The sequence below is a fragment of the Diabrotica undecimpunctata genome, chromosome 7 (genome assembly GCF_040954645.1).
Source record: "Diabrotica undecimpunctata isolate CICGRU chromosome 7, icDiaUnde3, whole genome shotgun sequence".
NCBI classification, from domain to species: domain Eukaryota; kingdom Metazoa; phylum Arthropoda; class Insecta; order Coleoptera; family Chrysomelidae; genus Diabrotica; species Diabrotica undecimpunctata.
The window spans coordinates 149,710,716-149,727,292 of record NC_092809.1 but is presented as its reverse complement, the minus strand read 5'-3'; the positions used below and the strand labels follow the sequence as shown (position 1 = coordinate 149,727,292).

Genomic DNA, 16,577 nt, shown 5'->3' with positions numbered 1-16,577 from the left:
AAGGTTGAGTTTCGAGCTAATCAAGCAGGCTTTAGACCAGAATCCTCCTGCATAGACCACATTAATACTGTGAGGGTAATAATGGAACAATCGGTTGAATGGAACACACCCCTATACATGGTTTTTGTTGATTTTGAACGTGCCTTTGATAGCTTGTCTCACGCTGCTGTATGGAAAATTTTAGAGCTAAGAAACATCCCGCAAAAAATAATTTCTATTATAAAGTCACTATATACTGATGCGAAATGCAGCGTGACACACAATGGGATGAACAGTGACGAATTCGACGTACTTACTGGAGTTAGACAGGGATGCGTGCTTTCTCTGTTTCTTTTTAACATAGCTATAGACTATGTTCTCTCCAAACTAGACTCCGACACAAGAGGGATACAATGGACGTTAACCACACGCCTAAGCGATCTAGAATACGCGGACGATATCTGCCTAATAGGTCAAAGGTTCCAAGATCTGGCTTACCAATTGGAAACACTTTCCACTGAAGCCAATAAAATAGGTTTGAAAATCAATATTAGTAAAACCAAGTCCATGAGAATAAATGCAAGGAACAACTCGCTATTTACTATCGACAATATGCAGATTGAAAATGTGGAAAACTTTACGTATCTTAGAAGTATCATAGAAAACGGAGGTACAGAAAACGATATTCGTATGAGGATACGAAAAGCCCAACAAGCTTTTAGCACACTCAACCCTATTTGGAGATCTGGCGAGTATACTAAAAGGACAAAGATCCGAATATTCCGATCAAATGCCATACCTGTCTACTTTACGGATGTGAAACCTGGAAAGTGACAAACACCCTCACAGACAAACTGCAGGTCTTTGTTAACAAATGTCTACGAAGAATTATTCGTATATTCTGGCCTAACACCATCAGAAACAAAGATCTGCTACACCTGACCGAACAAAAGAGGGTACAAAATGAAATTAAATCCAGAAAGAGGGGTTGGATCGGTCACATACTCCGAAAAAATAGTTCCAGTATCGCAAAGACTGCACTAGAGTGAAATCCCCAAGGGAAAAAAAAAGAGGTCGCCCAGTACAAACTTGGAGAAGACCCATCATGGACGATATAAGAGGCCAAGGAAAGTCTTGGAATGAGGTGAAGGCCTTAGCGCAAAATAGAACCCGATGGCGCGTTTTCACTGAAGCTCTATGCTCCTCTTAAGAGTTCAAGAACCTATATATATATATATATATATATATATATATATATATATATATATATATATATATATATACGAAGCAGAGCTAATACCTTTTAATACATCCTGAGAATGTGTTGCAATCACTATTAATAGTGAAGGAAGTCCACCCCTACTTGTACGGTAGTAATCACATTCCCCTTCTTATAATCCATCGGTTCAAATTTGTCTCAAAAACACCTCTCTTAAAACTATGCAAAAAAACATGCAAATTGGACACTCTTCTCAGACCAAGCAGAACAAAAACTCCAATTCCTTCATGACCCTACTACCTCAAATATAGCTTTACCTTATCAACAATTATCTAAGATACTATTGGAAGTAGAGCATATAGCAGTCAGAAAAAACAAAACTCTACAAACCCACATGACAGTACTGTGGTTAAATGACAACTGTGACATAGCCATCAAAAAATACAAGCTAGCTTTTAACCAATTCAGACGGTAACCTACTACACAAAATTAAATAAATATCGCTATAAGTTTAAGGAAACCAAAAAACAGACCTGGAATTCATTCGTGGCGTCCATCAACAACTTTACTCTGGTATCTACAAAAAGTTAACATCTGTATGAGTGCCTAATCGGTTTTTTGGTTTAAATTGATTTGAGGTTATAATAGATGATTCAACTACTGGTTCTCTTTTGTGAAATTATATATTATCTTACCCACCTTCTATGGCCTGAGACTAGTATGTTTAAAAAATATACTGACATGACTCTGGACGAGAAGCGTGTAATTCTTCTTTTCCTTTTTTGTTTTTGTCTATATATTTATTGTTCATTTCGTTTTTTGGTTAGGTTAACAATTGTACAGAAGGAATGTGACGTTTTCTATAGATAATCTCCATTTGTTGACAAATGGTCCAAGCAAAGATAAACTTACTTTCTACTAATGATGTCAACTATCTATAGTGTATTTTTATGTATGAGAGAGTAATAAAACAATAAATTATGTATGCAAATCCCTAAACTGTTGATACGGGTGACTCAATGAAAAACAGATATTTGTCAACAAGTTTACAGAAGCATATAGGAAAACAATTTTAAATTGAGTATGACCACCAGGTATAAAGGTTGGAGCAGAATAGAATACAATAGTTGTGAGACTTACTAATCCCTAAATTAGGTTGCCAGTGTCGGAGTGATGGAGGTTAACAGGTACTAATGAATTTGCAAGAAATGTAAGATGTTTATTTTATTGGTTATATATAACCAATAAAAGTTTAATAAAAACCTACCTATTTGCAAAATAAAGTTTAATTCTTTAGATAAAATAAAACGTTTTATTTTATCTGAAATGAGTGCATTCCACGAAGTAAGGGTTTCAACAATCAAACATTTAATTCTTTAATTCCAGGAATCTACGACAGTAATTGACTAGATAATTACCTTCTAAACTTATTCCACAGAAAATGTGATAGTGGGTTTTTCCATTTTGTAGGAAGGTCCAAGTGGCGTATTCAAAATTCTTAACAGTTCACTAAAAGTAGGTACTTCAGTTGCAAGGTGCAGTTTATTGTGTATACTAGTGTTATGGAAAATTTGGAAGTGCCGTATAAACGCCGAAAAATTGGTCCTGTAACAGTTAATGAAAAAACATTAATATCTAATTGTTTTAAATCATTTACAGACAAACGTTTATGTGAAAGTGTTGATGAGACCGTTGAGTTAGTTAGCAGTATACTTGGTGTTGGGGAATCTACGATTTACAGAGTTATTAAAGAAGAGAAATGTGGTAGTTTTCAAATGCCACGTAATGCTCCAGGGAAACCAAAATTTCAAATAGAATATCATTTTAAAGAAGGACTTCGACGGAAAGTGCATGAATTCTTCTTTAGACAAGAATTTCCAACATTGGATAAAGTTCTTGTCTTAGTTCGAGATGATAAGGATTACCCAGAAATGAGTCGAAGTACGTTATGGAAACTTTTAAAAGAAATAGGCTTCCGCTGGAAAAAGAATCTCAGAAAGTCTATTTTATTAGAAAGAAGCGATATTGTCATATGGAGAAGACATTTTCTAAGAACCATAAAGGAAATGAGAAACCAAAAAAGAAAAATATTTTATCTTGATGAAACATGGATCAACGAGGGTCATACACCAAATAAATTTTGGCAGGATGAAACTGTTACAAGTGAAAGGCACGCTTTTGTAAATAACTTATCTACTGGTTTAAACCCACCATCAGGAAAGGGACGCAGACTGATAATAGTACACATTGGCAGTTCAGACGATTTTGTTGAAGGTGGTTTATTAACTTTTGAATCAACTCGTACCGGTGACTACCATGAAGACATGAACGCTGATGTCTTTCAAGAATGGTTCGAACAAATGATAGATCTTCTTCCTAAGAACTGTGTAATAGTAATGGATAATGCAAGTTATCACTCCAGACTTATAGAAGGACTGCCCACAACCAAGTGGATAAAAAAAGACTTGCAGAATTGGCTGAGTTCAAAAAATATTACGTACCATCCAGGATCTATAAGAAAGGAACCTTATTCGTTGTGTGCCCTTCATAAAGAAAAATTTAAAAAATACGAAATTGATGAAATTGCCAAAAATCGTGGAATGACAGTACTTAGATCCCCACCATATCATTGTGAATTAAACCCGATTGAACTGGTATGGGCACAGATAAAGAGTGGAGTTTCAAGAAAAAATACCACTTTTAAAATTCATGATGTTAAACAGTTGTTTTTGGAGGCCGTAAATAATGTAAAACCTGAAAACTGGGAAAAGGCAGTAAATCACACTATTAAAGAAGAGGAAAAAATGTGGAAGCTGGACAATATTACTGATAAAATGATCGAGCCAGTTAGTATAAATCTTGGTTCTGAAAGTTCATCTTCTGAATCTGATTTGGATTTGTAACAAGTAGCTGTAAGTTTTATATTAATATTTTTATTCATCTATTTAACATACCTTAGACGGTTTTAAAAATTCTTTTTCTCTTTTGTAATTTTTAAAAATAAAAAAAAATGTGAATTTTTTAAAACCCTTTTTAATGTAGGCCAGTCAGTTCTAATATAGTGTGTGATAAAAGAGGTCACTTTTGTTTACATACACATAACACTTTATAACACTGAAATAATTCATTTATTTTTTACAATTATTCAAAGTAATTTTTCAATTAATCTTGAGCACGCCCATGGAGTGGTCGGAGCTACCAGTTAAAATTATGCTAATTACTCTCTCGTTCATAAAAATAAACTATAATGCAAATACCAAAGTATTTTAAATTGGCAGACTCTTGACTGTTTTTATAGAAGGTGGCCTGGAATTATATCAAATATTGTATCTCTCACTTTAGCATGCATTACCAAGACGATGCGGAAAAGGTAGTAAGTTTCTGTTGTACAATGATAATAATAATGTCTGCCAACAAACGAAACACCAAATAAAAATAATTACTTATCACTGTCTATAAAACCCAAAAACATTGTACCTGCCACGAAAGCCTACACTTCTTTAATAAAAAACTCAACTAATTAATAACAAATGTACGTTACTTGGTAACCTTTTGTGTATTTTTGTTTCAGAGCTAAAGTAACACTAGGTCTTTCAAATTGTCCGGATGAAAAATCTTGTACAAAAACTGAACTAAACGTTGGCATTGATGGAGTTACAATACATAAGGACTTCGGTATAGTTCGAGGTGTACCTCACGATGATATTGCATTAATTCGACTAGATAAGGATATAACTTTTAACGGTAAGTTGTAAGATTGTACTATTGACGCTGAAAAGACTTGGTTACTTTGTACAAACAGACACTGAAGTGCTTTGTTTGTCTTCATTTGAGAAACATCTCTAAATTAAGCCAGGTGTCCGTTTTAAATATCTAAATCTTCGTATCTTTGAATATAAACATTATTAACTGCAGAGTTTGTGTGTTTTTTGTTTATGTTTTGTTAAGTTAGTTAAGAGCCAACACATTAAATCTTCAGGTTCTCTGGGGTTTCTTGACGCTCTACGACCGCCGCTCTTGAGGAGGATCTTAAATTCTTTGATTTCATTCTCGTGTTCGTGGAGTTTCAACGGGATTCCGGCTTCTACGTATGAGAAGTTTTTGCGGGCCTCTGTGGTCGACGGGACAACACCGGCAATCAGAATACCTTTCGAGCTTTTTTTACAATGACTTTAAATGTATGTGTTAGTATTCTGAGAACGGTGTATGTCTCGAATTCCACAGAGATGCCGGCCTTCTCATCTCGTTGTGTAGCCGCGTTCCCTCTCCTCGACAGAGGCACAAGAATGCCGACAGTGTCGACTTTTTCTACTGCCCTTTGCTTCGTGTCACTACCTTTCGTAAACAGTATTTTCGATAGTTACTATTTTTATAAGGTTTCCGGCGACGAAACGTTATCGCAGCAAATCGGAAAAGCAATTACAAGCCCCCTTGGGGCTTTTATTCGCTCTTTAGCGTCACAGGTCCCACATAATGCTTTGATCAGTTCGACACGATTTGAAATAGTTCTAAAATCACTGTCTTTTCTATTTCAAAGACCGTGTTCTTACTGGCAGGGAGCATTCGGAGTCAACACGCCGGTTCTTGTGCTTCACTTATTTTTCTTCAAAGTGGATAGTCTTCTGTTATTTGACATCTTCGACGATATTAGGTTCCTGGATTAATAATAAAACTCAAAGTAGTATGGTAACGACACCAGGCCAACAAGATCTAGCGGGGCTAGTAGTATATGACGATTAGATCCCGATCGGAAGATGTGCTGCTCTTTTTAGTGTTTGAGAATTCGCAGCAATCTTCCGCCGGAAGGTCAATGACAAAGCAGTTAATAACGAGCTTTGTTATTGGCCAGCCAAAGTGACAATCTATGTCATGATTGGTCACTTTGGCGACATTCATGTCGTACGGTCGTTGCGTCCACCAGGTTCTCTAAGGTTTCTGAACGCTCTACGACCGCCGCTCTTGAGGATGATCTTAAATTGTTCGATTCCATTATCGTGTTCGTAGAGTTAAAACGGGATTTCGCCTTCTACGTATGAAAAGTTTCGCCGGGCCTCTGTGGTAGGTGAGGGAACACTGGCAATCAGAATACTCTTTTGTTACAATGACTTAATATGTGAGGTAGTATTCTGTTTTGTGGTATACGCCTCAAGTTCCACAGAGATGCCAGCCTTCTCACCTCGTGTAGCCGCGTTCCCTCTCCTCGAGAGAGGCACAAGAATGCCAGCAGTGTCGACTGTTCCTACTGCCCGTCGCTTTGTGTACACTACCTTCCGTAAACTATATTTTGATAGTTATTTACTATTTGCATAAGGTTTCTGGTGACGAAGCGTTATAGCAGCTCGACCCTGATCGGAAGAGCAATTAAAAGTCCCCGTCGGGGCTTTTATTCGCTCTTTAGTGTGACGGGTTCCAAAGAACGCTTTGGTCAGTTCGACCAGTCAGTTCTAAGACCAATGTCTTTTCTATTTCAAAAATCCGTGTCCTACTGACAGGGAGCATTCATAGTCGACACGCCGGTTCTCGTGATTCGAAGGTTTATCTTATAAAATGGATGAAGTCTTCTTTTATTCGATGTCTTCGACGATATTGGGTTATTGGATAAGTAATAAAACTCAACGTAGCGTGCTAGCAACACCTGGCCAACAAGGTCTAGCAGGGCTAATAGTATGACGACTGGATCCCGATCGGAAGATGTACTGCTCTTTTATACACTTCGTATTTGAGAATTCGCAGCAATCTTCCACCGGGAGGCCAATGACAAAGCAGTTAATAACGGGCTCTGTGATTGGTCGGCCAAAGTAACAATCTGTGTCGTGATTGGTCACTTTGGTGACATTCATCGGAACTCATTGTCGGTGGTCGGACCATAACTGAACGAGTATAGGCACTACATAGGTGTACCCTAACTCGCACTACATATCAATAAAATTTAAGCTACTGTATACCAATTTTCAATAATCCATTACGATTTAATTTACAGATAACATTTTCCCGATCTGTTTACCCCAACAACATGAAGAAGCTGAAGTTGGTGATAAAGTAACTGAAGTTGGATGGTTAAAAAAGAGTCCAATTAAACTGGGTGCGAAACTTACAATAGTTGACACTAAACTATGCCAGGAATATTACAAAGTAGAAAATTATAATATAACAGTAACTGAAAAAAATGTATGCGCAGGGGGATACGAGAAAAAAATTTGTACTGGTAAGTATTGCAATTATTTTTTGGTTTTTATTATAGATCTATATACAAAACAAAAAAATTTAATAAAATATAAGGGTTATATTTAGCGATCAAGAAAGAATTTGAAGCAGGACCAAATAATTATACGTGTATCACGAAAAATTAAAATTTTTTCAGAAAAAGTATATAAAACTTTTATATTTCTTCGTTATTTAATCAAAACGATTTGGGTTGTACCACAAAATCATCTGTGATTCTAGATTACACCATTCGTCTAGCCACATAATGAATATGTTAAAAACTTTGATTTGCAATATATTAAATCTTAAATTAAATTTATATTAAAAAGTAATAGCAGACTGTCGAACAATAGGCTGGTTTCCGTGTGTCGTACCAATGCACATACGATGATGATTATTAGTAGTAATTGCTGTCCCGGTGGAACAATGACGCAACTACAGAATTGTAACTTTTCAGGAGAGCCAAAAATATAAAATTATTTTACTTACTACCTTATGCAATGAAGCATAATGAAGTTACTGGATTAGTATTGCAGTTATTGCAGTATTGCGGTTGCTTAGCCACCGTGATGTGCGAATGTGATGTGAAATAATAAGAACGCGAAATAACCAACACAATAAAAATAAGAAAGTTACAATATCTGGGACACGTAATGAGGGGACCGCGATATGAACTGCTAAAGCTGATAATACAGGAAAAGATAAGAAGAGAAAGGAGCATAGGTAGAAGGAGAGTGTCATGGTTGAAGAATTTAAGGGATTGGTTTAAATGCAGTTCTACAGAACTCTTCAGAGCAGCAGTAGATAGAGTAAAGATAGTGATGATGATATCCAACCTCCAATCGGGAGACGGCACTTAAGGAAGAAGCCACCATGATATACTGTAACTCTACTACACATTCGAAATGAATTCTTAATTTTTCATCCCTAAAGTTGATCCTCAATTGCAATTGCGTTATTGTTTTCACAAAATAACTGAGGCAACAATGACGTAATTGCAATTGGAGATCAAATTTAAGGATCAAAAATTAAGAATTTAATTTTAGAAAGAAAAATTTAGAATTTAGTTTTAAAGATAAAATTTCCACAGACATACTCATTTTGTAAAACTTTTGGTTACCTAGCTAGTTTTGAAAGGCGGAATCGAAATAGGCACAAAACGTCATTGAAAAAGTTTATTAAACAAATCGAAAATTGTGGTAAAAGCAAACAATTTTAATAAAAAGGAACTTAAAAATAAAATTGAAATTGCAAAAAAAGTATCAACGAAAAATTTAATCGTAAAAGGCTTTACAAAATCCAGGAATTATATGTTTTGAAAGTAACTGTTTCAAAATCTTTTAGTTTGTTATCACCTAAAGTCGGTTCACAATTTGTTGATAGCTCACTACAAGTTTAACCCTAATTAGAAAACTGAAATACAGAGAGGATAGGTAATACGATATAATAGTAAAAACCAACCTAAAACTGACGGTTTAAGACGTTTTCGACTAACCCACCTTATATCTGAAGGAATACAATACCTTATAATCCTATTACGGGGGTATCTTGAATGGTTAGAGATGAACGACCAGTGTCGTAGAGTATATGATTGAAACATTTATTTGAACTAAATAAATATATTTTTTAAATTGTACTTATGTAAATTGTATTTTTTAATAAAACTTATTTATTTTATTTAAAAATAATAAGTTTCTTGCCATTTGTAAAAGATACATTTATTTAATTAAGGAAAAAGGCGCCAAATGTCGCCAGGCAAAATTTCCAATGTGTTTTAAATGTATCCATTATTTTCGAATCCGGAGAAAACTAATAAATATTTTTGAAAAATTTAAACGCAGAATGAAAGATTACATTATTACTTAGGACAGAAAGTCCCTGAAAACTTCTACAATGATTATTTTAATATGTTATGTAACAGGGGTGAAAATAAAAGAGAAAATATAGTATAATTTTTAATTGAAAATATTGCATGCAAAAGAAACTTTTTATTTATTCTAAAAAATATTTCATTCTGCCTTTAAATTTTTCAAAAATGCTTTTTAGTTTTCTCAGGATTTGAAAAAAAAATGGATACATTTAAAACACATTGAACATTTTGACAGGCGACATTTTGCTCCTTTCCCCTTTAATACCTTACGATTACAACTACTATTACTTACCTTATATAATTACGATTAGAAAACTATTCAAATTCAAAATAAATAGGATCAACTTCGGAATCCGAGTCGTCTTGAGGGTTAATAATTAGGTTAATAATCTCTACGGTCGCATCAATTATGTTATCAAAATCCCACATTTTTTGTTCTTCTTCTATTACATGTCTTACTGCATCTTTCCAGTTTTGTTTTGTAATATGTTATAAAGACTCGTATAACAATTCACGTACAGCTTGTATTTTATATGACTTATTTTTTCTAGCCACATAACTTTTCATTTGTGCCCTAATGAGTTCCATTGGATTTATTTCGCAGTGGTAGGGTGGAAGTCTAAAGACTGTGATGTTTCGCCTTTCCGCTATTTTGTCAACTACGTATTTCTTGAACTTAAATTTGTGTTGCCGGGCAATTTTTAAAAGTTCTGCTTTTACCATTCCATCTTCGTAAGGCAGATACTTATTCCGCAGCCAGTCAAGAATATCCTGTTTCTTCCACGCATTCGTTAGAAGTCTTTCTACTAGTCGTGAATGATAAGGTGCATTATCTAATACTATAATTGAATTTGGTGGTATGTGTTCAATCATTTGCTCAAAATACTCTTCGAAGACATCAGCTGTCATCTCCTCGTGATAGTCTTTTGTGCTTTTGGAATGAAATTCCAACAAACCATGCTTAACAAATCCTTTTTCACTGCCAATGTGAGAAATTATTAATCTACTGCCTTTACCAGAAGGTGGGGAGATACCAGTAGACCAACCTTCCATAAAGGCTTGCCTGGAGCTTAATATATTTTTATCTGACCAAATTTTTTTTAGAGTATGACCTGAGTTTACCCACGTTTCATCCTGGTAGAAGATGGGCCTTTCTTCAGCCCGGAATTTTCGTATGAATCTTAGATAATTTCTTCTCCAACATCATCTTCTCCTCCCGGTCAATCAAAAGTGATTTTCGGTCTGATTTCTTCCACCGGAAATTGATTTCTTTTAAAACTTGCCACAATTTAGTTCGTCCGATATGAGGCAAATCCGGGTCGTCTCTAACTTCTTGTAAAATTTTGTTTAGGTTTGGTATTTCTTTTTTGAAAAAAAATCCATGAATTTTCCTTCGAATACCATTTTTGGCAAATTCATCAATTTCAATAGGCTTTTTCCTCCTCTTTAAGTGTTCGTTTGTGTTTGGGTTAGCTATACCGTGTTTTTTTCTTTCTGATAGGAACCTATATAAAGTTGACTCTCCTACGCCAGTCATGTTTGCACAACTTTCGACTATGTTGCGAACAGTGTTTGTTGTATTCTGAGAAACCAGAGCATCGTGAACATTCAGGACAATAGTCTTCTCTCTTGGTGAATAGACAGACTTACTGACTGTACGCAACAGTACCGGTGTAAAACTTGATGATGAAGCCATCACAAACAATCTAACAAAACGAGCACAAGCGAAAGGTACGTATATGTTCGTAGGTATATGGAATAAAAAATCACTCACGCACTGCATATAATTCGCAAAAGAAATATTCGAGACGCTAATTACTGCCGTAGACGCGGAAACACCGACGAGCCGTAAATTACATGCGATCAAAAACGTACTAAACAAAAAAATTGTTTTCGTTCGTAATAACTTCACCCTTTCAAGTTAAGTTTCGAATATAATTATATTATTAAAAATCTGGGGAATTCCATCTTTATTATCTTGGAACGAATAGTACCTTCGGATATGAATTCCAGGTTTTCTAGTAAAGTGATTAAACGCGAAGATTAGTATTGAAATATCCAAAGAGATAAGGTATTCTTATTTACAAAATTGTTAATGGTTAAATTCTTATTTTTATTAATATAATATAATTACCAACATTAGTCGTGAAAGTTTTAATTGTTTTTTTGCTAAATATATTAGTATTAAAATATTATCAATATTATATATAACAGTATTAAAACATTATATTATTATTTAATGAATAAACACCTTAGGAACGCCTATGATTTACGACTGTTTTATGAGTTTGAGGCATATTTCGTGCTCTCAACAATTTGTGAACGAAGAATAAAGAAATTTTTGAAGAGTAAGCCCTACGCAGCTGGCATTTATGTAAAAACAATTCCGACGAACTCCGACCCCTTCTTTTTTGGCAAACATCAACTTTCGTCCACGTTGATTGTTTATAACTTTTTTTATACAGAAAGTAATCTTTCCCTTTTAAGATTTGAAGTAACATCACTTTAGTTATTTTGAAGTCACGGCCTTTCTTGTCTTTGGTGAAATCTAGTCCCATTTCATTGTACAGTGCTTTTACATTGTAAAACTCACTGAAATCCATTTCTTTAACGGTTAAAGAGGCTCCTGTTTTTTAAGCATTCTTAATTAATTCAACATGTTGCTCGGGAATGTATATGGGCCCTGATTTGCTCACCCTCTTCCCTGCTTTTTCTATTATTCTGTGGACTGAATCACCTTCATTTTGGGTGTGACCGCAAACAAGGTACTTGTGAGTAATAGAATTGATGTCCAAAGTATTGACAGCAAACAGGTACATGGTTATTAGACATTTATTTTTTTGTTAGCCTCCACAGTTATCGGAATAAAAAATCACATCAACTCCTGGGCTGGTTATTGAAAATTCTTTTATATAGTAACAAACGCAAGATCCGATTTTTATTGCCCCTCTATTCCCCACCACTTCATTCCAAAAGTAACAGCTAGCTTTATCGAATTCACAAGTGCTATCTGTTTCGGAGACCTTCTTTTTTCGCCTTTACTTCTACTACTGTTAAGTTATAACAGTTTAAGCGAGATTTGTTAAAAAATGCAGAAGTTTGTCCTATTGGTACAGTTAACATTAATTGTAAATCATAAGTAGCAAGATGTATATTGTTATTAGAATTTTTTCTTTTCTGTTTATCGTTAGTTTTTCTTTGCGACTTAGATCCTTTTCCTCTAAGTGACTTTCAATGGTTATTTGCATATTTTCTTTTTCTTCTGTTCTGGCAATTTTAAAAGATTCGCATTGGTCACAAAGATCTTTCTTCGGGATAAAAAAACCCTATATTAAATTCGCTGTTGAAAATACGAGAATAACAATCGTAGGTTGCTGACTCTTCTTCTTTTGCTTCTTTTCGTTCCTTTATATAGATCCTGTGAAGTTTCGTAATAATTAAACCACCGTCTATGTATTGCCTCGAAGAATCACTTCGAAGATAGTGAATTTCAATTCGTGGAATTGAGTTTATATGGCTACGCACAGAATCCAAAATTTTGTCACTTATTTTCTTGTGACTCTCGTGCTTTCCACGTTTATCTTCTGGTATAATGATATTTTTTTCACTTGAAACTGCTTTAATTATAAAGCGAATAGCTCTTTCAGTTATTTCAAAAGTATTAATGAGAAACGTTTTACATAACCGTTCTTGTTTTCCTTTGCCTGTAATGAAAAACGCACAATTTGTATTTCTGGGGGTGGTTTTTGATGTAGAAATACGTCGGTAGCTTAACTTAAGTGGCTGGATATAAGAAGCAAAAATATCTCGCCGTCTTTGCACGGACCCTAATGCCCAATACTCTTTAAACTGTTTCTCTCTCAGCGTTTTAGAATTCTTTAGTCTCTCAGAATTCTTTAGTCTATTCCTCTTTTCTTTCAACCAATTATCCACATTCCTTTGTCGTTTTTCCCTTCTTAACTTGAGAGCATTACCAAGTATTTAGGTCTTGGTGTGTATTTTATTTACATAAAATGCACTTATGTCAATGTTCGAATTTCTTCCTATTGCCTCGCAATAGGAAGAAATCTAGATAAAAAATGACACAGAATACAGTTATGTTAATGTTTCCGTGTATTTGTGAAAATACCTTAGAGCAACAATAATATAAAACACAATTGCGTCAATGTAGCACCGTAGGTACAAGCACACACTCGACCTATCGAAGCACAACTATACATTCTGTCATTGTTTCTCCGAGATTGGCTGATTTTTCAAATATGACGCATCTGCTCTCTAGTGGCTAAAAGCTGAACAACACGTCTGACAGTGATCTGACGAATGGGGTAACCAAGTTTGGACTCAATGACGACATAAACTCATTTTTGATAAATTTGCAGTTACGTCAATGGTCAACCGGGACAGCGAATGATGATTAGTGACACAACTTTGTTTCTGAAATTAAAGAAACGACATTTTATGTCACTATATTACAATGTTAAACAATCTTAACCACAAATATAATCTTACAGGTTGTTAAATATAAAGATGACATAAGTGTCTGTCGCTAATGTTCCAGGTAATGTGCGCGGTAGAACACGGCAAAATTTGAATGATGAAATTTTAATTTTATTCCATCCCCTTTCCTCTCTTCAGCCTTAAGTAATGCAATTTTGGACATAGGCCTCCCCCAAATTAATCCAGTGTTATCCATTTTGTGCCACCTAGTTACAGTTGTGTCCTCCGATCTTCTTAATGTCATCAGCTCATCTCATTTGTGGTCTTCCTCTTCCTCTGCTTCTCTTTCCTAACTATGGTATCCATTGTTGTACTTCGTGGTTCCATCTTTTATCCTTCAGTCGGGCATTGTGTCCTGCGAAGGTCCATTTTAATTTGACTGCATGTCCTCCTGCGACTTGGTGTTGGATAGAATAGATTGGACAATGATTTTCTTCGGTTCACGTTTATTCTGTAAATTGAATTTGAATGTTTTTCTGTAATTTTATAGGGTCCTATTTTCAATTCGTCTTTTTTTTTCCATTTAATTTGTTTTCATTTTACATTACATACTGAAATTCTTATATTTAAAAATTGATGTGATACTTTTAAAAGATTTCACTTTAAGAAAACGTACTGATCCCTACTTTAAACAAAATTTTTAAAAATTAAAGCACGAACAGATTTATTTATAGTAACCTTTTTTTTTATTTTTTCTTTTGCAGGCGTAAGTGGAAGTTCGCTAGCTAGACTAACATCCAGAAATACCTACGTTTTGGAAGGAATAAGATCTTTTGGACCAAGAACGTGTGGAGATACTGTTCCTACAGTATATACCAAAGTACAGCATTATCTCCAATGGATACACGATAATATTAAAAACTAATTACTTACTATATCTTAAACGGTTTTTAAATTATACTTTATTTTTAACACCAACTTATTTTATTACGATTTAACCCTTTAACCGATAGACCTACTTTTTTTGTAAAAATATAGTTTTGAATAGTAAAAGTAATTCATTATGCATCATTGCCAAGACAAAAATTTTCTTTGTCAGAAGGGCTGGAAAGGGTGGTATATATAGCTGCCATGCGTTTTAACAATCAACTAATACTTACTGGGCAATGGTAAGGGAGAGGCTGGAACAGTGGCCAGTCAGGTACAGTGGCCACTTTTAAATATTTTGTTGTTGTTTGATAGATACAAACGCGCCATCTAGTACAAACGCTAATAATTTTAGTCACAGCAGTCGCTTAATACGCTTGACCCCTGCACTATGGTTTCCAGAACCATTTTGTATACGAAGCTGTTGAGAGGTGTGTTGTGCAGAAGTAGCAGGTAAGTTTAAACCTCTTTTCAACCAATAATAATATACATATTAAATGTTCTGTATGTTTTGTGGTATACAATATAGTATTTAAAACTTGCAGGTGATGCAAATTATGATCTATCTTCAAAGTAGTAGATTTTAGGTTATGCCTTCTAAGCAATGAGCTTTTGGTACAGTGGTCACACACTTATGAAGAAACAGTGGCCACTGCTTTTGACAAAAAAAAGTGGTGGCCACTGTTCTTACATACGTTTGTAAAAAACAGTTGTCACTGTTCTTTCTGCAAAAAATATCATATTCTAACAAAAATTATTTTGTTTCAGATAGTAATATGCCACGGAAAATACCAAAAAAATCACGGTATTGGAAAAACTAGAGAAGAAAATATGAGAAAAGCGATTTATGATGTTTGGGAATGTGGATTATCACAAAAGGCTGCTGCTTTAAAATACGACATTCCACGCACTGCGTTTAGGAAATATTTTAAAAAGTACAACGAAAATAAAAGTAATAAAGATTGAACTTCATATGTTCTTGAGGGAGCTCCAAGATTGATACCAAATTATGGTATCAATCAAAATGTTTCTTCAACCGAGGAAAAAGAACTGAGTAATTATTTACAGACGATGACCAAGCTTCATCATGGTCTCAATCCGAAAGGTGCCAGATAACTAGCTTATCTGGCACCTTTCGGAATTGGCATATCGAATTGGCAATTGCTAATAGGAAAATATTATCAACTTCATGGGAAAAAAAAACAAGATGGCAGGCAAGTTTTGGTTTACAAGTTTTATGAAACGAAATTCAGAATTATCATTACTATCAGCAGAAGCAACTTCACAAGGTAGGACACTGGGGTTTAATCGACCAGTCATTGCAATTTTTTTAGTAATCTTAAGAAGATTTATGAAAAATATGCATCAACACCTAGTTAGGTATACAATGTTGACGCAACAGCACTAACAGATGTGCAAGTTACAGGAAAAGTAATAGCCAAAAAGGGACAGAAACAAGTAGGCTATATAGTTTCAACTGAAAGAAACACTTTGGTAACCATGTGCAATGCAATAAATGCTATAGGTAATTCGATTCCGCCGTTTTTAGGGTGCCTAAGAATTTTTTTTTAAAGATTATAAGGTTAGAAACGCACCTCCAGCCTCCCAGGGGTGTGCTGCACCATCTGGATGGATGACGGCAGAATTATTTGAACAGTGGATGATACATTTTGTCAAACATACTAATCCTACAAGGGAATCTCCCATTTTACTAATTATGGACAACCATGAAAATAATAAAATAATATAATCCTATTGACTTTGCCGCTACATAATAGTCATCGTCTTCAGCCAGTAGATAAAGCTGTATTTGGTCCTCTAAAGAAATATTACTCACATGGTTGTCAAAATTGGTTATTGAAAAAGCCTGGAAAGAGAATAACAATTTACGACATAGCAGAGATTTTGAGCGACGCTTATCCACTTGCTTTCTGTCCCAAA

General features: G+C 34.7%; 1 protein-coding gene across 1 annotated transcript in view; it reads left to right on the top strand.

The window, feature by feature from the left end:
• The window catches only part of LOC140447036 (phenoloxidase-activating factor 1-like), a 30,816-nt gene extending 16,133 nt beyond the window's left edge, over positions 1–14,683 (top strand). The window contains exons 4-6 of the mRNA XM_072539622.1: positions 4,770–4,942; positions 7,179–7,403; positions 14,474–14,683. Of these exons, the coding sequence (XP_072395723.1) occupies positions 4,770–4,942; positions 7,179–7,403; positions 14,474–14,634 (559 nt within the window). The 3' untranslated portion in view covers positions 14,635–14,683. The remainder of the gene's footprint in view (positions 1–4,769; positions 4,943–7,178; positions 7,404–14,473) is intronic.
• Positions 14,684–16,577: the final 1,894 nt, after the last annotated feature.